The sequence below is a fragment of the Anomaloglossus baeobatrachus genome, chromosome 1 (assembly GCF_048569485.1).
Source record: "Anomaloglossus baeobatrachus isolate aAnoBae1 chromosome 1, aAnoBae1.hap1, whole genome shotgun sequence".
In the NCBI taxonomy this organism is placed as follows: domain Eukaryota; kingdom Metazoa; phylum Chordata; class Amphibia; order Anura; family Aromobatidae; genus Anomaloglossus; species Anomaloglossus baeobatrachus.
The window spans coordinates 318,417,331-318,440,446 of NC_134353.1; the positions used below are offsets into that span (position 1 = coordinate 318,417,331).

The following is a 23,116-nucleotide window of genomic DNA, read 5'->3' on the forward strand; positions in this document are numbered from 1 at the left end:
TTTGCCTCCGGAGGCCGCACAAAGTATTACACTCAAAAGTGTTAAGCCCCTCCCCTTCTGCCTATACACCCCCCGTGCTCCCACGGGCTCCTCAGTTTTGGTGCAAAAGCAAGAAGGAGGAAAAAGAATTATAAACTGGTTTAAAGTAACTTCAATCCGAAGGAATATCGGAGAACTGAAACCATTCAACATGAACAACATGTGTACACAAAAAAACAGGGGCGGGTGCTGGGTCTCCCAATTAGAGCTAGAAGAAAAGGAATTTACGGTAAGTAAACAAAATTCCCTTCTTTGTCGCTCTATTGGGAGACCCAGACAATTGGGACGTCCAAAAGCAGTCCCTGGGTGGGTAAAATAATACCTCGTAAGAGAGCCGTAAAACGGCCTCTTCCTACAGGTGGGCAACCGCCGCCTGAAGGACTCGTCTACCTAGGCTGGCATCCGCCGAAGCATAGGTATGCACCTGATAGTGCTTCGTGAAAGTGTGCAGGCTCGACCAGGTAGCCGCCTGACACACCTGCTGAGCCGTAGCCTGGTGCCTCAAAGCCCAGGACGCGCCCACGGCTCTGGTAGAATGGGCCTTCAGCCCTGAGGGAACCGGAAGCCCAGCCGAACGGTAAGCTTCGATAATTGGCTCCTTGATCCACCGAGCCAGGGTTGATTTGGAAGCCTGTGACCCTTTACGCTGGCCAGCGACAAGGACAAAGAGTGCATCCGAGCGGCGCAGGGGCGCCGTACGAGAAATGTAGAGTCTGAGTGCTCTCACCAGATCTAACAAGTGCAAATCCTTTTCACATTGGTGAACTGGATGAGGACAAAAAGAAGGTAAGGAGATATCCTGATTGAGATGAAAGGGGGATACCACCTTAGGGAGAAATTCCAGAACCGGACGCAGAACCACCTTGTCCTGGTGAAACACCAGGAAGGGAGCTTTGCATGACAGTGCAGCTAGCTCAGACACTCTGCGAAGTGAAGTGACTGCTACTAGAAAAACCACTTTCTGCGAAAGGCGTGAGAGAGAAATATCCCTCATTGGCTCGAATGGTGGTTTCTGAAGAACCATCAGCACCCTGTTCAGATCCCAGGGTTCTAACGGCCGCTTGTAAGGAGGGACGATGTGACAAACCCCCTGCAGGAACGTGCGTACCTGTGGAAGTCTGGCTAGGCGCTTCTGGAAAAACACAGAGAGCGCTGAGACTTGTCCCTTAAGGGAGCCGAGCGACAAACCCTTTTCCAGTCCAGATTGAAGGAAAGACAGAAAAGTGGGCAAGGCAAAAGGCCAGGGAGAAATACCCTGAGCAGAGCACCATGACAGGAAAATTTTCCACGTCCTGTGGTAGATCTTGGCGGACGTTGGTTTCCTAGCTTGTCTCATAGTGGCAATGACGTCTTGAGATAACCCTGAGGACGCTAGGATCCAGGACTCAATGGCCACACAGTCAGGTTGAGGGCCGCAGAATTCAGATGGAAAAACGGCCCTTGAGATAGCAAGTCTGGTCGGTCTGGTAGTGCCCACGGTTGGCCGACCGTGAGATGCCACAGATCCGGGTACCACGACCGCCTCGGCCAGTCTGGAGCGACGAGGATGACGCGGCGGCAGTCGGCCCTGATCTTGCGTAACACTCTGGGCAACAGTGCCAGCGGAGGAAACACATAAGGGAGCTGAAACTGCGACCAATCCTGAACTAAGGCGTCTGCCGCCAGAGCTCTGGGATCTTGAGACCATGCCATGAACGCCGGTACCTTGTTGTTGTGCCAGGACGCCATGAGGTCGACGTCCGGCACCCCCCAGCGGCAACAGATCTCCTGAAACACGTCCGGGTGAAGGGACCATTCCCCTGCGTCCATGCCCTGGCGACTGAGATAATCTGCTTCCCAGTTTTCCACGCCTGGAATGTGAACTGCGGAGATGGTGGAGGCCGTGGCTTCCACCCACAGCAGAATCCGCCGGACTTCCTGGAAGGCTTGCCGACTGCGTGTGCCGCCTTGGTGGTTGATGTATGCCACCGCTGTGGAATTGTCTGACTGAATTCTGATCTGCTTGCCTTCCAGCCACTGCTGGAACGCTTTCAGGGCAAGATACACTGCCCGTATTTCCAGAACATTGATCTGAAGCGAGGACTCTTGCTGGGTCCACGTACCCTGAGCCCTGTGGTGGAGAAAAACCGCTCCCCACCCTGACAGACTCGCGTCCGTCGTGACCACCTCCCAGGATGGGGGTAGGAAGGATTTCCCTTTCGATAATGAAGTGGGAAGAAGCCACCACCGAAGGGAAGCTTTGGTCGCCTGCGAGAGGGAGACGTTCCTGTCGAGGGACGTCGGCTTCCTGTCCCATTTGCGTAGGATGTCCCATTGAAGAGGACGCAGGTGAAACTGCGCGAAAGGAACTGCCTCCATTGCTGCCACCATCTTCCCCAGGAAGTGCATGAGGCGCCTCAAGGTGTGTGACCGACCTTGAAGGAGAGATTGTACCCCTGTCTGTAGTGACCGCTGCTTGATCAGCGGAAGCTTCACTATCGCTGAGAGGGTATGAAACTCCATGCCAAGGTATGTCAGCGATTGGGCCGGTGTCAGATTTGACTTTGGAAAATTGATGATCCACCCGAAACTCTGGAGAGTCTCCAGGGTAGCGTCGAGGCTGTGTTGGCATGCCTCTAGAGAGGGTGCCTTGATCAACAGATCGTCCAAGTACGGGATCACCGAGTGACCCTGAGAGTGGAGGACCGCTACTACAGTAGCCATAACCTTGGTGAAAACCCGTGGGGCTGTTGCCAGGCCGAACGGCAGTGCCACGAACTGCAGGTGTTCGTTCCCTATGGCGAAGCGCAAGAAGCGCTGGTGCTCTGGAGCAATCGGTACGTGGAGATAAGCATCTTTGATATCGATCGATGCAAGGAAATCTCCCTGGGACATTGAGGCGATCACGGAGCGGAGGGATTCCATCCGGAACCGCCTGGTCTTTACGTGTTTGTTGAGAAGTTTCAGGTCCAGGACAGGTCGGAAAGACCCGTCCTTCTTTGGGACCACAAACAAGTTGGAGTAAAAACCGTGGCCCTGTTGCTGAAGAGGAACAGGGACCACCACGCCTTCTGCCTTCAGAATGCCCAGCGCCTGCAGAAGAGCCTCGGCTCGCTCGGGAGGCGGGGATGACCTGAAGAATCGAGTCGGGGGACGAGAGGTGAACTCTATCTTGTAACCGTGAGACAGAATGTCTCTCACCCAACGGTCTTTTACCCGTGGCAGCCAGGTGTCGCAAAAGCGGGAGAGCCTGCCACCGACCGAGGATGCGGAGTGAGGATGCCGAAAGTCATGAGGAAGCCGCTTTGGTAGCGGCACCTCCGGTGGTCTGTTTAGGACGTGACTTAGACCGCCATGCATCAGAGTTCCTTTGATCTTTGAGGCCTTTTGGACGAGGAGAATTGGGACCTGCCCGCGCCCCGAAAGGACCGAAACCTCGACTGCCCCTTCCTCTGTTGGGGTATGTTCGGTTTGGGCTGGGGTAAGGATGTATCCTTTCCCTTGGATTGTTTGATGATTTCATCCAAACGCTCGCCAAACAATCGTTCGCCAGAAATTGGCAAACTGGTTAAGCGCTTTTTGGAAACAGAATCTGCCTTCCATTCCCGTAGCCACAAGGCCCTGCGGAGTACCACCGAATTGGCGGCTGCAACCGTCGTACGGTTCGCAGAGTCCAGGACAGCATTAATAGCGTAAGACGCAAATGCTGACGTCTGAGTGGTTATGGACGCCACCTGTGGCGCGGACGTGCGTGTGGCTGCGTCAATTTGCGCTTGACCTGCTGAGATAGCTTGTAGCGCCCATACGGCTGCGAATGCTGGGGCAAAAGAAGCGCCGATAGCTTCATAGATGGATTTCAACCAGAGCTCCATCTGCCTGTCAGTGGCATCTTTGAGTGAAGCCCCATCTTCCACTGCAAGTATGGATCTAGCTGCCAGTCTGGAGATTGGAGGATCCACTTTGGGACACTGAGTCCAACCCTTGACCACGTCAGGGGGAAAGGGATAACGTGTATCCTTAAGGCGCTTAGAAAAACGCTTATCTGGACAAGCATGGTGATTCTGGACTGCCTCTCTGAAATCAGAGTGGTCCAGAAACATACTCTGTGTACGCTTGGGAAACCTGAAACGGAATTTCTCCTGCTGGGAAGCTGACTCCTCCACCGGAGGAGCTGAGGGAGAAATATCCAACATTAGATTGATGGACGCAATAAGGTCGTTCACTATGGCGTCCCCGTCCGGAGTATCAAGATTGAGAGCGGCCTCAGGATCAGAATCCTGATCAGCTGTGTCCGCATCATCAACTAGAGATTCCCCCCGCTGAGACCCTGAACAATATGATGATGTCGAGGGAAAATCTAAGCGAGCTCGCTTAGTCGGTCTGGGGCTGGGGTCTGTGTCAGAACCCTCAGCTTGGGATCCATGAGATACCCCGGGAGGACATTGTTGGTCCAGCTGAGGTGGGCCAGGGAACAAAGAATCAACAGAGTCCCTGTGCTGAGATAACGGTCTGGACTGCAAGGCTTCCAGTATCTTAGCCATAGTCTCAGAGAGTTTTGCAAACTCCGTCCCTGTCACCTGAACAGTGTTAGCAGGTGGCTCCCCCTGGGCCCCCCCTAGCAGAGGCTCTGGCTGAGTAAGTGCCACAGGGGCCGAACAGTGCACACAATGAGGGTCAGTGGAACCTGCCGGTAGCGGGGTCGTACATGCGGCGCAGGCAACATAATAAGCCTGTGTTTTGGCACCCCTGCCTTTCGTGGGCGCCATGCTATTATCTTCCCTGAGCAACACAATAGGGTATATAGCCAGAAATCAACTGTGCACTATACAGTGTAAAATAAACATATAATGTTACACTACTGCACAATGGGGCTAGCACCACAGGTGCTGCTTACCGCCCGCTTAAAGCGGTTGTGAGGCCACCAGAGTCCCTGCCTGGGTCTCCCAGATTTTGTCCCCCTCTGCAGCGTCCGAGGAGCTGACAGGAATGCGTCCTGAGGAGAGGAGGGAGCCGTGGGCGTGACCCAGAAAGAGCGGGAACTGGTGCCTGCACTGTGCACAGTGAGGGGAGTGGAGTATGCAAAGCATGCTCCAGCCCTCAGTGCTGCTCGTTCTGTGCAGCGTCCCGCCCTTCCCCTGCCTGTCAGGGCTATGGGCGGGAGGAAAGGAAACTAGGCCGCAAAAAGCCGGGGACTCTAGTAATAAACGCGGCCGCCGTAAAAGCGCGGCCGGCGTGGAAGTCCCCGGCGCACTACAAGTCCCAGCCGCGCCGCAGTGTTTCCATGGCAGCGGCGGTCAGTGCGGCAGTCCCTATACATAAACACACTCAGCAACGCTGAGTGTGTAATGGCACATATTAACCCGGTCAGCGCCGCGGTCCCCGGTGCACTAGCACACCCAGCAAAGCTGGAGTGTTGCTGTGCGCGGTCCCCACGGGGACACAGAGTACCTCCAAGTAGCAGGGCCATGTCCCTGAACGATACCCGGCTCCTATCCAGCAGGCTCCACAGGAGTTGTGGATGAAGCACGGTCTCAGTGCCTGGAGACCGATAGGATCCCACTTCCACCAGAGCCCTGAGGGGGATGGGGAAGGAAAACAGCATGTGGGCTCCAGCCTCCGTACCCGCAATGGATACCTCAACCTTACAACACCGCCGACAAGAGTGGGGTGAGAAGGGAGCATGCTGGGGGCCCTATATGGGCCCACTTTTCTTCCATCCGACATGGTCAGCAGCTGCTGCTGACCAATCTGTGGAGCTGTGCGTGCGTGTCTGACCTCCTTCGCACAAAGCAAAAAACTGAGGAGCCCGTGGGAGCACGGGGGGTGTATAGGCAGAAGGGGAGGGGCTTAACACTTTTGAGTGTAATACTTTGTGCGGCCTCCGGAGGCATAGCCTATACACCCAATTGTCTGGGTCTCCCAATAGAGCGACAAAGAAAGGGCACATTTACAATGAGTATGTATATATTAAACATTCTTATATAAAATAAATGAAACACTGCCCAAGTACAATGCTTTAAAAAACAAGCCATCTCTATAAAAAGGGACAACCTGCTAGAGCTATAAACATGAAGAGACCATCTGTAGACACTAGTCAAAGAATGGAGACCAAGCCTGGCGGAACGCGAAACAAACACACACACACAACCGGCCACAACCGGCACCATCAGCTGTGCATTACAGCCATCATTGTGCAATAAGGGCGAAAATCGGCACTACCAATTTTGGCATCTAGGCGACTTACACAGAGGGAAAAGGCTTCCTTCTATATTGCAGTGTACAGAGATTTAAAAAAAAGGTTGGGACAAAGTTATAGCCTCAATATTTATAACCCAGAGAATATAATAGTTTATTAAATATGAAAAGTCACCATCTATATACTACAAGTGATCACAATGATTTCCACTGGTGACAAGCCAGATCTATAGGTGGTAGTCCAGACCAGTGTCGGCATACCCTCAGATTCAGCAATGTTCTGATGGCCTCCACAATCACCAGATCTAACACCTTGTAACTCCTTTCTATAGGGCTACATCAAGGACTAAGTGTATGTCCCCCCCAGACACAGGATCTGAACGACCTGCGACAACGCATTGCTGAAACAGAGTCCATATCCAAGGCTATGTGGACACAGGTCTGGACAGAAGTTGTCTACCACCTATAGATCTGCTGTGTCACCAATGGAAATCACTGTGCACATCCGAAATGTATAGATAAACCTTGGACAGATACGATGGCTTTTCATGTTCACGTATGTGACCTGTTTCCTCGATTATGAATAGCAAGACTAGACTTTTACATTATCCTATTGGAATTGCCCACCACCAGCGATTTAAAAAGGAAAAAAAGAATAATATGCGTAATAGGTATTGTGCCGTTAACACAAACAACCTGCACAATGAAGTTATTGCTATATTTATCGGTATCAGTGGACCCTGTTGGGGGGGGGGGGGGGGAATCTGGTTTTTTTTCTAGTCACATCGTCATTCCCCAGTTAAAACAAACCAACCACCCCCACCAGACACTTACTTCGGGAGCAAGGACAAAGGTCTGCATGAATTTCCGCATCGGCTGACCATTGTTGGAAAGTTCCCCCATAACCTGGACAACTACGCCATCGCTCAAGGTAGCATGCGCATCTACATGACGGATCTTCGTGCGACATTCACTGAACTGAAGGGACATCACCTTCTTGTGAATCTCCTGTAATTACATAATAAACATACCGATCACAAACTGCAGGATAAAAAACGTTACATGAGAGACAGAAGCAAGGCAATGCTGTGTTACAGCCAAGTGCCGATGACTTTTAGCCGTAATCACTCACGTACCGCCTGACCATACACCGCTTCTTGAGGCTTTCCACTGGCATCCAATCCTCCATGAACATATGAGGAGTTCCTTCCATAAAACCTGGTAAAAGACAGAAGAGACGTTCACTGCAAGGGATATAGGTTATCCTTAGAAATAAGACAAGTGAGCAGTCGCACTGAACACGTGATCTTGCCTTTACTTAGATTAAACAACACACCAAGATCATCGATCATCCCTTGACAGTTTTAGCTTTCATCACCTTTCTCATGCTGCCTGGACCGTGGGCAACATGTATCACCAGGTATAATTTTCTCTGAAACGTTCTGGAGATATACTTTACAAAATCTACCTGGGACCATCACCGGAGACCAGACTAGTCAGCTCTGCCCCTGGCCAGGTGCTCCCTGCAGCAGATGATTGGCAGGACACTAATCTACCGTAGCGCTGGGAAGGGGCAGCCAGGAGCAGAGCAGACTAGTCTGGTCTCCGGCAACCGTCCCCTGCTGGATTGTTGAAATGCCATTTTTAGACAAAAAAATACAATGGCTTGTGAAGCATGAATCAGACCACAGGTTACCTTTAGGCTTTGTGCGCACTAGAAATGTGAAGTTTCTCAAGAAAATTTCTTGAGAAACTTCTGGGAGTGGAAGATTTCCGGACCTCCGGAAAAAATCTGCGGTAAATCCGCATGCGAATTTGTCGCGGATTAGCCGCGATTTTCCCGCAGGTTGTTCCCTGCGGACTTTGCAGGCTGTACTGCAGAAATCCGCAGGTACCTGCGGAAAAGAATTGACATGCTCATTTTCTCAAGAAATTTTCTCAAGAAAATCTTCAAGGAAATTTCTTGAGAAAAATCCGCAGTGTGCGCACAGCTATTTTTTTTTCTCATAGGATTTGCTGGGAAATGTCTGCACAAAGATTGCAGACATTTCTCAAAAAAAATCCGCAGCACATCCGCGGGTAAAACGGCCTAGAGCGCACATAGCCTTACAGTCAGCTATAGTGAAGTGTAATGAAATGCAGAGCTCTACCTGTGCAGAAAGTCTGGGGCTTTATTTAGAAGCGTGTAGTACTGTCTCACAAACTCCCGCCCTACAAGCAGGGGACTTGGCTTCTCCATCACCATTTCTTTGGTACAGAAAAGGATATACTGCAAGAAATAAAACAAGAGAGACATTTGAAGGAAATTTGTAAAAGTTGAACATACATTTATGTCACAGTATAACACTTTTATGTGATAAAAACTGCGTTTGTTACTGGCAACTACGAGGTGACACCTAAAGTGCACAACGTTGAGTGTTTGGTGAATTTCTGACTTTACCCTTTGTAAGCCAGGAGTGTGCTTCCACACTGCAGTCCGTGCTCCAGTCAGGACTTAGATGGGACTACTAGATCTTGGTGTCCACCTCCAAGAAGGGGCAAGACAGAGCATGACTCCATCTGCACCATTTACAGTCTTGAGCCATCAGGGTGGGGGGGGGCGGGGGGTGGGGGAGTTGCACCTCCTGGACACCACGGCTCTGCACATAATTAAAACCTTCCAGCCAGGGCCAATTTCTGTTTTCTTTGTCGCTCCATTGGGAGACCCAGACAATTGGGTGTATAGCTTCTGCCTCCGGAGGCCACACAAAGTATTACACTTTAAAAAGTGTAACCCCTCCCCTCTGCCTATACACCCTCCCGTGCATCACGGGCTCCTCAGTTTTATGCTTTGTGTGGAAGGAGGCACACATCCACTCATGCATTCTCAGATTAGTTATATCGGTTGGAAGAAAAGTGGGCCCCCACGGGGCCCCCGGCATGTTCCCTTCTCACCCCACTAAGTCGGCGGTGCTGTTAAGGTTGAGGTACCCATTGCGGGTACAAAGGCCGGAGCCTCATGCCGTCTCCTTCACCATCCCTTAGCGGCTCTGGGAGAAGTGGGATCCTGACCGGTCATCCAGTCACTGGGACCGTGCTCCCTCCGCAGCCCCTGTGGGAATCTGTCGGACAGGAGTTTATTTATTCTCAGGGACCGGGCCCTGCATCACTAAGGTACTCTGTATACCCATGGGGGATGTGCATGGAGCGCCTTCATCCCGGACGCTGCAGCAGCTGCTTATTTGTGACGGCCGGCGGACTTCCGCGCCGACCGCGCCTGTTTGTCGGCCGCGGTCTTCAAGCAAAACTCCCGCCCCCGGGCCTGTCTATCAGGGGTAAGGGCGGGACGGCCGGTCTGACGTCGGCTGTGAGGGCCGGAGCATCCTGTATGTTTCCTCCCCCCTCACTGATCACTGTGGGGACTCCAGATTCCCGCACTTTTCTAACGCCGCCCACGGCTCCACTCCTCCCCTGAGAGCTCCGGCAGCCATTTCCTCGGCATTCTGCCTGTGGAGGATTTCCTGGAAAGAGCTCTGCAACGCTGGGAGACCTAAGGCAGGGAATCTGGAGGACACACACTCCGCTTTTTAGCGGTCGGTAAGCCACACCGGTCACCCGGTGCTGGTCCCCTTAGGGTGCCGGAATAGATACTATATATAGAGAGTTATATATTTCTGTTCGGTCGGGCTGTATACCCTTCCCATATACCCTCAGTGATCACTCTCCTAGGAGACAACAGCATGTCGTCCACAAGGAGCAAGGGTGCCAAGGCACAGGGTTATTTTGCGACCTGTACCTCTTGTGCGGCTAAGTTACCTGCGGGTTCCACATACCCTCACTTTGAGCAATGCTCAACCCCTGTTGTGCTTCCTCAACCCGAGCCTCGGTCACTAGTGGGCCCCTCGGCTCAGGTAGAACCCCTTGGTCCCCCAGTCCAGGCGGCAGGGACAGAGTTTGCAGTTTTTGCTGAAAAGCTCTCTGAGTCACTCTCACATTCCATGGCTCAGTCTATGGACAAATGGTCTGCCAAGCTGCTTCAAGCTTTGCAGTCCAGACCGATCCTTACACAAGCCCCGGGCCCTGTTGGATCTTCTCTTCCAGGCCCATCTCTGTCCGCGCCGCAGCACGTTCCCAGGGGGGGCCCTAGGTCTCACGTGGAGGACTCCGGCCCGGACCACAGTCCCAGACCGGCTAAGCGGGCCCGCTGGGAATCTTCCCCGACTTCTTCACGCTGCTCGGGTTCCCAGCGTGAGGACGCTCTGGAGGACGAGGCGGACGTTGCAGCTCAGGGCTCTGACACTGACGTTGCTCTCAATCTTGATACACCTGAAGGGGACGCCATAGTAAATGACCTTATCTCGTCCATCAACCAGGTGTTAAATATCCCTCTCCCGCCGCCACCTGTAGAGGAGTCGATCTCTCAGCAGGAGAAACACCAGTTTCGGTTCCCTAAATGTACACGGAGTGCGTTTTTCGATCACTCTAACTTCAGAGATGCTGTCCAGAAGCCCAGAGCGGTTCCGGACAAGCGCTTTACTAAGCGCCTTACTGACACACGTTACCCCTTCCCCTCTGACGTTGTCAAGGGTTGGGCTCAATGTCCCAAGGTGGATCCCCCAGTCTCTAGATTGGCGGCTAGATCTGTGGTATCGGTTGCAGATGGATCATCGCTAAAGGATGCCACTGACAGGCAGATAGAGCTCCTGGTGAAATCCATCTATGAAGCCACGGGCGCATCTTTTGCCCCGGCATTTGCAGCCGTGTGGGCACTACAAGCTATCTCAGCTTGTCTGGCTGAGATTAATGCGGTCACACGTAATTCTGCTCCGCAGGTTGCGTCTTTGACTTCTCAGGCGTCAGCCTTTTCTTCCTACGCCATGAACGCAGTTTTAGACTCTGCTAGCCGTACAGCGGTGGCATCCGCTAACTCTGTGGCAGTCCGCAGGGCCATGTGGCTGCGCGAAAGGAAGGCAGACTCGGCTTCCAAGAGGTTCTTAACCGGTTTGCCGTTTGCTGGCGACTGCTTGTTTGGCGAACGATTGGATGAGATTATTAAGGAATCCAAGGGAAAGGACTCCTCCTTACCCCAGTCCAAACCAAAGAGACCTCAGCAACGGAAAATACAATCGAAAATACATCTCTGCCCCCCGAAGCGAGCCGATGCACTTTTTCAGGCGGTGAACGCTCTGAAGACAGAAGGAGTTGTGATCCCGGTTCCCCTCCAGGAACATGGTCGCGGCTTTTACTCCAACTTGTTTGTGGTGCCAAAGAAGGACGGTTCATTCCTTCCCGTCCTGGACCTCAAACTGCTCAACAGACATGTGAGCACCAGACGGTTTCGGATGGAATCTCTCCGCTCTGTCATTGCTTCGATGTCACAAGGAGACTTCCTAGCATCGATCGACATCAAGGATGCTTATCTCCATGTGCCGATCGCACCCGAACATCAACGCTTTTTGCGTTTCGCAATCGGGGACGAACACCTTCAGTTCGTGGCATTGCCTTTCGGCCTGGCGACAGCCCCACGGGTGTTCACCAAGGTCATGGCATCTGTTGTGGCGGTCCTACACTCTCAGGGCCACTCGGTGATTCCCTACTTAGACGATCTTCTGGTCAGGGCACCCTCTCAGATGGCGTGTCAAAACAGCCTTTACGTCGCTCTGGCGACTCTCCAGCAGTTCGGGTGGATCATCAACTTCCCAAAATCCAAGTTGACACCGACCCAATCACTGACGTACCTTGGGATGGAGTTTCATACTCAGTAAGCAGTAGTCATGCTACCGCTGGACAAGCAGCTTTCGCTGCAGGCAGGGGTGCAATCTCTTCTTCGGGGTCAGTCACACCCCTTGAGGCGCCTCATGCACTTCCTGGGGAAGATGGTGGCAGCAATGGAGGCAGTGCCCTTCGCGCAATTCCATCTGCGGCCACTCCAGTGGGACATTCTCCGCAAATGGGACAGGAGCTCGACTTCACTCGACCGGAACGTCTCTCTTTCCCTTGCAACCAAGACGTCACTTCAGTGGTGGCTCCTTCCCAACTCTCTATCGCAGGGAAAATCCTTCCTACCCCCCACCTGGGCTGTGGTCACGACGGACGCGAGCCTGTCAGGGTGGGGGGGGGGGGGGGGGGGGGTTTCTCCACCACAGGGCTCAGGGAACCTGGACTCCAATAGAGTCATCCCTTCAGATCAATATTCTGGAGATAAGGGCAGTGTATCTAGCCCTATTGGCCTTTCATCGGTGGCTGGAGGGCAGGCAGATCCGGATCCAGTCGGACAACGCCACTGCCGTCGCATACATCAACCACCAGGGCGGCACTCGCAGTCGTCAAGCCTTCCAGGAAGTCCGACGAATTCTGCAGTGGGTGGAAGCCACAGCTTCCACCATCTCCGCAGTTCACATCCCGGGCGTAGAAAACTGGGAAGCAGATTTTCTCAGCCGACAGGGCATGGACGCGGGGGAATGGTCTCTGCACCCAGACGTGTTTCGAGAGATCTGTCGCCGCTGGGGGAACGCCGGACGTCGATCTCATGGCGTCACGGCACAACAACAAGGTCCCGGCATTCATGGCCCGGTCTCAAGATCACAGAGCTCTGGCGGCGGACGCATTAGTTCAGGATTGGTCGCAGTTTCGACTGCCCTATGTATTTCCTCCTCTGGCGATGCTGCCCAGAGTGCTGCGCAAAATCAGGTCCGACTGTCGTCGCGCCATTCTCGTCGCCCCAGATTGGCCGAGGCGGTCGTGGTACCCGGATCTGTGGCACCTCACGGTGGGTCAACCGTGGGCGCTCCCAGATCGCCCAGACTTGCTGTCTCAAGGGCCGTTTTTCCATCTGAATTCTGCGGCCCTCAACCTGACTGTGTGGCCATTGAGTCCTGGCTCCTAGCGTCTTCAGGGTTATCTCAAGATGTCATTGCCACTATGAGACAGGCCAGGAAACCAACGTCCGCCAAGATCTATCACAGGTCTTGGAGGATCTTCTTAGCCTGGTGCTCTGATCAGGGTTTTACCCCCTGGCCCTTTGCCTTACCCACTTTTCTTTCATTCCTTCAATCCGGAATGGACAAGGGTTTGTCTCTCGGCTCTCTCAAGGGACAAGTATCGGCGCTATCCGTATTTTTTCAAAAGCGTCTAGCCAGGCTTCCGCAGGTCCGCACGTTCCTGCAAGGAGTTTGCCACATAGTCCCACCTTACAAGCGTCCGCTGGAACCCTGGGATCTTAACAGGGTGCTAACGGCTCTTCAGAAACCACCTTTCGAGCCGCTGCGGGATGTCTCTTTATCACGTCTTTCGCAGAAGGTGGCATTTCTAGTGGCAGTTACATCGCTCCGTAGAGTGTCGGAGCTGGCAGCGCTGTCATGCAAAGCCCCCTTCCTGGTTTTTCACCAGGATAAGGTGGTTCTACGTCCGGTCCCGGAATTTCTCCCTAAGGTGGAATTTCTCCCTTTTCATCTCAATCAGGATATCTCCTTACCTTCATTTTGCCCTCATCCAGTTCACCAATGTGAAAAGGATTTGCACTCGTTAGATCTGGTGAGAGCACTCCGGCTCTACGTGTCTCGCACGGCGCCCCTGCGCCGTTCAGATGCGCTCTTTGTCCTTGTCGCTGGCCAGCGTAAGGGTTCGCAGGCTTCCAAGTCAACCTTGGCTCGGTGGATCAAGGAACCGATTCTTGAAGCCTACCGTTCTTCTGGGCTTCCGCTTCCTTTGGGGCTGAAAGCCCATTCTACCAGAGCCGTGGGTGTGTCCTGGGCATTGCGGCACCGGGCTACGGCTCAGCAGGTGTGTCAGGCAGCTACCTGGTCTAGTCTGCACACTTTCACGAAACACTATCAGGTGCATACCTATGCTTCGGCAGACGCCAGTCTAGGTAGGCGAGTCCTTCAGGCGGCGGTTGCCCACCTGTAAGAGGGGGTCGTTTTCGGCTCTTTTTTATCGAGGTATTCTTTTACCCACCCAGGGACTGCTTTTGGACGTCCCAATTGTCTGGGTCTCCCAATGGAGCGACAAAGAAGAAGGGAATTTTGTTTACTTACCGTAAATTCCTTTTCTTCTAGCTCCTATTGGGAGACCCAGCACCCGCCCCTGTTGCCTTCGGGCTGTTTGTTCTTTTGTGTACACATGTTGTTCATGTTGAATTGTTCTTTTGGTTCATGGTTCAGTTCTCCGAACATCCTTCGGATTGAATTTACCTTAGACCAATTTATAAGTTTCCTCCTTCCTGCTTTTGCACCAAAACTGAGGAGCCCGTGATGCACGGGAGGGTGTATAGGCAGAGGGGAGGGGTTACACTTTTTAAAGTGTAATACTTTGTGTGGCCTCCGGAGGCAGAAGCTATACACCCAATTGTCTGGGTCTCCCAATAGGAGCTAGAAGAAAAGGAATTTACGGTAAGTAAACAAAATTCCCTTCTTTTCTTCCTCTTCTTCCAAGAGCCATAACTTTTTTTTCCCCCCATCCGAATAGAGGGGTTTTTTTTTGCGGGTCGCATTGTACTTTTGAATGACACCATTGACGTTATGTGATGCACTGGACAGTGGGTATATATTCCAAGTGTGCAAAAATTGCAAAAAAAAAGAAAGTGCAATTGCACAATTGTTTCTTTTATTATTTACTATACAATATATTTTATATAAAAAAAAAATAAATAAATAAAATAAAAAATAAATACAAGTTTGTTTGTGTTGTCATTTTCTATTATGGCTTACATTTTTGGTCGATGGTGCTGTATGAGGGCTTATTTTCTTGCATCTGGAGTTGACACTTTTGAACCTCCAATCATTTGTTCCATACACAGTACTGCTGTGTGTAGCGAAAATCACGGCCTCCTATGAATGCCAGCTACAGACTGGCATTCCCAGGAGTACTGTCACGACAGGCAGGACAAGCAGACCCACGGTCGTCAAGGCAACCTGTTGGCATCCCGCGCTGCGGAGCTCCATCTTTGGGTGTTAGATAGGAATACCACAGCCCATCATCTGGCAGGAAAGATGTGGGCTTGGCTTGCAAAGCCGCATCAAAGTCAGGGAGCCGGCATATGACATAAATGTATGTTACAAGTTGGTAATGAGATACAAAATATAAAATGTTTGGTGGAGTCTGAATAAAATGGACCGACTCAGACTCCTAAAATATATAATAAATTGGATACAGCGGTACAATGCAGTATGTGATGAATATTTTTTCATAATAATTTGGGAAAGTTATGAAGTGTCCTATAAATGTCTGTTCTATTCCTGAATATAGAATCTAGGCTTTTAGATGAGATAAATCTGTGCTGCACTTCAGCTACATGATATAAGTAGTGAAACTCCTCCTCTAAAGGGTAAAAATAAAAAAAACACAAAGAATACCTGCAATCATCTCAGAACTGCTAAACTCTAGAATGAACAGGAAAGTAGGATTAAGGTAAGTACGTCTTAAAACAAGTCTAAACTTTCAATAAACAGCAAAATGATCCTTTAGAATTAGATCTTGTTGAAGCTGCTTCAGATCTCGGTCCTATTTATCACATGCGCTGTGTTGTGCACACGCTGCAGCTGGCAATAAGAGATAGTCTGCAAAAGGGACATGCTGGAAATCTAATTATCAAAGTGAGCAAATTGGTTATTGCTGCCAAAACCCCTAAAATTGATTCCATCTTGAAGAGACTTGCTGGAAACAGGGCAATTGTCGATCAAGTCACAAGGTGGGGAAGCACTTATTTAATGATTGAGCAATTGCTTGAGTGGAAACCCTTTCTTGTAGACATGGCCAACCATCAGGTAACACTAAATGAAGGTCAAGGGACACAAGTGGCTGAATTGAAGGAATTGCTTCATCACCCATTTACAGTGACTAAAAAATTACAATCTGAGGATTTAAGTCCTGGCATTTTTATAAAGGAGTGGAAGAACTTGCTGTTTTGCCTGTCCCAAAAAGGAGGTTTAAATCGCAGATGGCATTGCTGCTTCAATGAAATGGAGAGAGACACTGATATTGGAAAATGAAATTCTTCTAGCAGCTATTTATGTGGACCCATGTCATATATTGAGGGATGATCAACAGCTTACTAAAGGAAAAGAAGCTCTGAGTGAGGTAGCAGATAGGTTGAGTGGGCCACAGGACTGCCAAGAGCAAGAGGACTTAGATCCTGCCAGTGCTACTGCTGTCGTATCTGCAACATTCATCAGATGAGGAGGATTTTAAAATGTGAAAAGTATTTGGACTACATGGAGCAGCAAAATGTTACAGCAGGGAAAACTATTCCACTCACATAGCATAGAGTGCCCATATTGCGGCAACATTTTTCGCTTGTTTTCAAAGTAGAATTCAACCGTTCATCGTAACTGGGTGTGCACATTATACATTGAGATTGTTAGAGATGTTGCCCATGTGGTCTCTGCTTTGCCATCAACCCAAGTTAGTGTAGAGAGGCTGTTCTTTAGCCTTAAAATAATTTGGTCAGATTTGATGTCATCTATGAAGGAGGATCTGATGGAGGCAATTCTACTTCTCAGAACAAATTCATAGACTGCACAAATGTTATTCCGTACACTTTTGTTGAAAGTTTGTATTAAAATTTCTTGTGTTCTAAACTTGTATTCCAATAAATATATTTTCTGTTATACCTAAACAGCTTGATTATTGTATCATAATGATTAAAAGCCTGAGGTTACCATTTTACTACAGTAAATATATCACAAACATGAGTCATGTATGAGGGAGTCTAATCCGTGGAGTCGGAATCAGGGAAATTGAGTAGTCGGAGGTTTGGCTTACCAACTGCACAAAGGAAAAAAAACCCATAGGATTCAAACAGGCCATAGCACCTAGCCACAAATCTTACTTTAACCAGGGACTGGAGTAAGATTCCTAATGTAGGGACGCTGCAGCTCGCCATGAATTAGACAGCCCGGTCATGTTGGAAGAAAATGGCAGAAAAAGGCCAAAAATTTAGATTTCTGGCAAAAAACACTGAGTAGTTAATTTGTGTCATTGCACTTCAGGGGGGGTGGAAGTGTGAGACGGGGTTTGATCTTACAAAAGAGTCAAAACTACAGGAGTGGCCCCCCCAATACAGGCCATTAATGATTTACTGGTAGCACTCTGGTGAAGTGTGATGGAAACATGTCTAAGGCCTCTTGCACACACCCGTAGAAAACACACACGTTTTCCACTGACATGTTAAAGGTGCGTGCGGCCGTCCGTGTGCTGTGATTTTGGCACATGTGTGTTTTCTGTGTGCTATCTGTGATAGCACATGGAGATCAGGAACTTTTAGCTCACCTGTCCCCGACACTGCTGTCCGTGGTGATTAGGTCTCCGGCGCTGCGGTCATACTTGCTTCCGGGTCCCCGCTGCAGTGAATATGCAATGAGCGGGCCCTGAAGCAAGTGACAATAGCGCTGGAGACAGGCAAGTATAGAAAATCATTTTATTTCAAAGACACGCGTTTTCCTGTACATGTTACATGGATCACACCACCGTGTGGTCCTTGTGACATCAGTACTACCGGAGAAAAACAGACTTGTCTCCATGCGAAACACACGTGTGCTCCAGGCTGACACATGGTCCTTGTGAAAACACTGATGTGTGCGCAGACTCATTGATTTTAATGGGTCTGTGTATGTCCGTGATTCCCGGAACGTATAAAAACAGCGACGTGTGAAGGGAGCCTAAGACACAATTTATATGGTGCAATTAATTTATGACAATTTTTGGCCCAAATTAGGTGAGAATTCTGGCACATGTAGCCTGGTAAAATTAGCAAAATAATAAATACGTGTAAAGCCTGCTTTACACGTTGCAATTTTGCATATGATATCGTATGTGATTTGCAACGCCCCCATCGTATGTGTGGCATCTTCAATTTGTTGAACGTGCCGCACAAACGATTAACCCCCGTCACACTTACCCGTCCACACGACCTCGATGTGGGCGGCGAACGTGCACTTCCTGGAGTGGGAGGGACGTTCGGCGTCACATCGACGTCTCGTGGCAGCCGGCCAATAGAAGCGGAAGGGCGGACATGAGCGGGACGTAAACATCCCGCCCACCTCCTTCCTTCCGCATTGTCGGCGGCGGGAGCTGCGGGTCGCAGGTAAAATCTGTTCATCGTTCCCGGAGTGTCACACACTGCGATGTGTGCTGCCTCGGGAACATTGCACAACCACATGTTCAATCTTTGAGGAATGAACGACGTGCATGCAATGAACGGATTTTCGTTCAATCGCACGGAGGTTTTACACGCTAAAATCATACTTACGATGCCGGATGTGCGTCATTTATGACGTGACCCCGCCGACACATTGTAAGATTTATTGTAGCGTGTAAAGCAGCCTTTAGGCCCATTTCACACATCCGGCATTTCGCTGGATTGCCGGATCTGGCACACTCCAGTACAGTGTAATACAGTACAATGGCATTGCAGTCACCTCTGGTCACATGCTGTCGCGTGACCGGAGCCTGTCGCGGTGCCATTGTACAGTATTTACACTGTACTGGAGTGTGCTGGATCCGGCAATCAGTGAAATGCCCGATGTGTGAAACGGGCCTAAGAGAAAGTGATTACTATTTTGTAGACTGGTAAGTGGCTGACAGTTTTCCTAGTAAGAATAGTCACTACTGTCACACTCCTACAGAACAAGATTCAACTACACAGCGAACACAGAAAAAGGTTTAGTGCCCCTTCAACCTTTGCACTATGTTTTAGACTTTCAGCTCATCTAATCCACATGTAGTATAATAATCAGATTACCAAACTAAGCTACACTGCCCATTAGTCACAATTAATAAAGGTTTCTAGATGTCCCCAACTGTAGATTATGAACAGCTCATATGAGGCAGACATTTAGGATCGTCCTGTCCCAACTCAGTGACACTCCATAACCTACAATGGCAGCTAACACTGAACAGAGCAGATGGGCAAACGTGCTAGAAGGTCCTCAATCTAGTGCTGAGACCTGCCACAGGACATTTAGGCTTGGATTTCACGCCAAGAGCCCAGAGATGGGAAATGTCGATGAGTCAGTGCCGTCCAACATGGCCAGCGTCCTCATCATAACCACAGTAGTAGTGTGCCTGCGACCTTACACTTATGTACACAGTATGTAAAAAGTAATTCTACAATCTATAGGTCTCAGTCCTGCCTCGCAGAGATTCTGATGATTGGCCCCTGTGGCTGTAGGTAGCAATCTTCCTGTAATCCAGTTTACCTCTATCATGGGTAGAGCTGGGTTCACACATAGCGACAGCGACATTGCTGTTACGTCACCATTTTCTGTGACGTAACAGCGACCTTGTAAGTCGCTGTTATGATCGCTGCTTAGCTGTCAAACACAGCAGAAGCAGCGATCATAACGTCGCTGTGCTACATGTGCAGAGAGCAGGGAGCCGCGCACACTGCTTAGCGCTGGCTCCTTGCTACAGTACACATCGGGTTAGTTACCCGATGTGTCCTGCAGCCACATGTGCACAGAGCAGGAGCCGGCGCTGGCAGCGAGAGCGGCGGAGGCTGGTAACGAAGGTACATATCGGTATAGGTAAAGGTCTTCCCTTGGTTACCCGATGTTTACCTTGGTTACAGCTTTCCGCAGCTGCCAGACGCCGGCTCCTGCTCCCTGCTCGCTTCATTTCGTCGCTCTCTCGCTGTCACACACAGCGATGTGTGCTTCACAGCGGGACAGCGATGACGAAAAAATGAAGCTGGACATTCAGCAACGACCGGCGACCTCACAGCAGGGGCCAGCTCGTTGCTGGATGTCACACACCGTGACAGCGACGGGACGTCGCTGCAACGTCACAGAAAATGGTGACGTAGCAGTGACGTCGTTGTCGTCGTCGCTGTGTGTGACACCACCTTAGCAGATAACGGCTGCCATAAAGCAGCGCATGTTCGGTGACGCAGGGAATTTCCAGTGGCTTCCATTCTTAAGCCCTCACCCCTTCTCATGCACTTTAGACCAACGTCTGTCAAGCTTGCCAAAATTGAAGCGTTTGGCTGACATGTCCTGGAAAATGTATTGTGGAGGAAAGTATTGATCCAGCATGTCCAATTTCATATAGCCTCTCGGGGATAGTTCTCCAGCAGACATATCATGTAAGGCGCACAGAAGCGCTCAGCCGAAGGATCAACTGAAGCATGGCTTAGCCACCTAATGCGTATGGTGGGCTCTCCGTGCTTGGTGAAGCCACATTCCAGTGCGGAGTGTGGCCATCCTTGGTTGCCCAGTTGCCACTCCATGTGGCCTCATTGTTATTATTGGTAGTCAATGCATGTAAATGGGATGAACACAAGGTGCCTCTATTATGTGAATGTGGAGCAGCTAGATATAAAAATATGAAGAGCCATACCTCCTTACACATCCACATCACAGGTCTGCAGGCAACAATGACCTCAGTAAAGGCATTTTTCACTCTTAGTTTCAGTCACGGGCATATTTCTACAAGGGAATGCGGTAACAGGGAGGACAGCTGCAATCTGATCATGCCTGGACTGTAAATAGGGTTTTCCCCTTTTTCTTGCCAAGTTCATAGAACAGGAAACAAACACATTTTTCACAAAAAAAAACAAAAAAGAAAAGAAAAAAAAAACAACACGTTCAGGAGCCTTATTCTGTTTAAGGGAACCTGTCAGCTGAAGTTTTGCTCTAAACCTAAAAGTTTCCCCTCCCTAAGTTCCTGGGCTGCATTCTAGCAAGGTTCCTATAGTTATTGTGCCCCCTTTTAGACCAAATTAAATACTTTATAAAGTTGTACCTTTTGGTATGCAAATCTTCTAAATTATCCATGGGGCAGGCTGTCTGGTGTCAGTTACTGTCCCTCCTGCCGATTTACGCCGTCCCCCAACGCTCCATTTCATACCTCAGGACGCCGCCCAGTGCGCCCGAGGTCCCGCGCATGCGCCGTGCGACTGTACCAGGACTGTGCACTGTGTGCACAGTGTGACCGCTGGTGACGTGTTGCGCAGGCACGATATTATGGGCGGCGTTGTGATTGTCATCAGCAAGTGCTCGCCCATAATCCCATGCCCGCCCTTTCCCCTCTGCCTCCACCGTTCTGCACAAGCGCTGACCAGATGACCCGACGTCACCTCTTTCCCATCTTGCCCTGGAGCAGGAAATAGATGGGAGGAGCGGAGCAGGACACCACCGGTTACGAGAGGTGACGTCGGGTCATCTGGCCAGCGCTTGTGCAGAACGGTGGAGGCAGAGGGGAAAGGGCGGGCACAGTGCACAGTCGCACGGCGCATGCGCGGGACCTCAGGTGCACTGGGCAGCGTCCTGAAATATGAAATGGAGCGTTGGGGGATGGCGTAATCGGCAGGAGGGACAGTAACGGACACCAGACAGCCTGCCCCCATGGATAATTTAGAATATTTGCATACCAAAAAGGTACAACTTTATAAAGTATTTAATTTGGTCTAAAAGGGGGCACAATAACTATAGGAACCTTGCTAGAATGCAGCCCAAGAACTGCAGAAGGGGAAACTTTTAGGTTTAGAGCAAAATTTCTGCTGACAGGTTCCCTTTAAATACATTTTCACTTGTAGTGACAAGTGATGTGAAGTAGGCATTAGGCATATAGAGAAGAGACTAGAGTGATGTCCACAGTATAGCGGCCACCATACCCATGTTCTCAGTGTCCTGTAGGTGTACATGTGACCAGCATCTGATGTAAAGGCCCCCATGTATCTGCAGATATCAACGCATTCAGCCAACAGTCTAAGGTGTATGGAGCTCCTTAATTTCCCATGACAGATGATGTGGAGGCAGATAAGCTGAGGAGTCTGGTATCCACTTATCCAGATCACAGAAGCCAGCCGAGTGCCCGTGTATGGGAGGGTAAGAAGCAGTCAGCCGAATCTTCCACCAAACCATTGACCGCTGGCAGACACCTAAAGCATAAGGGGGGCTGTATGGGGTCTTTCCCACAAAGTTCATCAATCAATAGATCTTGGGATAATAGATCCACAATTAGATGTGTTTTGAAAAAAAATGTCCCTGTGCTGAGATAATCTTCTATATGTGCCCCTGCTGTGTACTGTGGCAAACACACATTACAGCACAGGATCATAAATAATTCTTTGAAATAATACATTTTTTAAAAACAAGCAGGGAAATGTTTTACCTCACAGAAAGGATCAGCTGTGATCCCATGCTGTAATGTCTGTATACGCTTTTGCGTCCTCCCCTTCCCAGGAGATGTGGTATGGTCAGATCATGTCCCTGTATGGTCAGACACATCCATTACACAGTACATAGCAGGGGCACATATTTAAGATCTCAGCAAAGGAAATTTTTTTTTTCTTTTTAAACACATCCAATTGTGGAAATTATTATTCCAAGATGTATTGATTTAGGAAAATTCCTTTAAGCGTCAGAGCACAACTTCAGCACTCCTTGATGCAGGGAGCCCATCATTTACAGTAAAAGACGTCTTAGGCCTCTTTCACACGTCCGTGAAAATTACACACGTTTTTCACGGACGTGTTAAAGGTGCGTATTGCCCTCCGTGTGCCGTGTTTATGGCACACGTGTGTTCTCCGTGATAACACACGGAGAACAGGAACTTTTTGCTCACCTGTCCCTGGCGCTGATCTACGGTCTCCGATCCTGCCCACTCCCCGCTGCTGCCGGCCGGCAGTGGAGTGAATAGATGAGCATAATGAGCGGGGGTCGGAAGCAAGTGACAGCAGCGGCAGAGACAGCAGTGCTGGAGAAGGCGAGTATAGAAATTCCTTTTCATTCACAGACACGTGTTTTCTCCAGTGCGTGTCACACAAATCACATCTGTGTGGTCCGTGTGACACCCGTGATGCCGGAGAAAAATCGACATGTCTATGTGTGGAGCACACAGGCCATGGCAAAACACGCACATGAGCGCAGACCCATTGATTTTAATGGGTCTACGTGTGCCCGTGTCTCCGGTACATGAGGAAACG

General features: G+C 50.2%; 1 protein-coding gene across 1 annotated transcript in view; it reads right to left on the bottom strand.

Annotated features, from left to right (window-relative positions):
- G3BP2 (G3BP stress granule assembly factor 2) overlaps positions 1-23,116 on the bottom strand; it is a 46,419-nt gene that overhangs the window by 15,970 nt on the left and 7,333 nt on the right. The window contains exons 2-4 of the mRNA XM_075351385.1: positions 8,364-8,482; positions 7,350-7,431; positions 7,048-7,221 (exon numbers count right to left, since the gene is read on the bottom strand). Of these exons, the coding sequence (XP_075207500.1) occupies positions 7,048-7,221; positions 7,350-7,431; positions 8,364-8,458 (351 nt within the window). The 5' untranslated portion in view covers positions 8,459-8,482. The remainder of the gene's footprint in view (positions 1-7,047; positions 7,222-7,349; positions 7,432-8,363; positions 8,483-23,116) is intronic.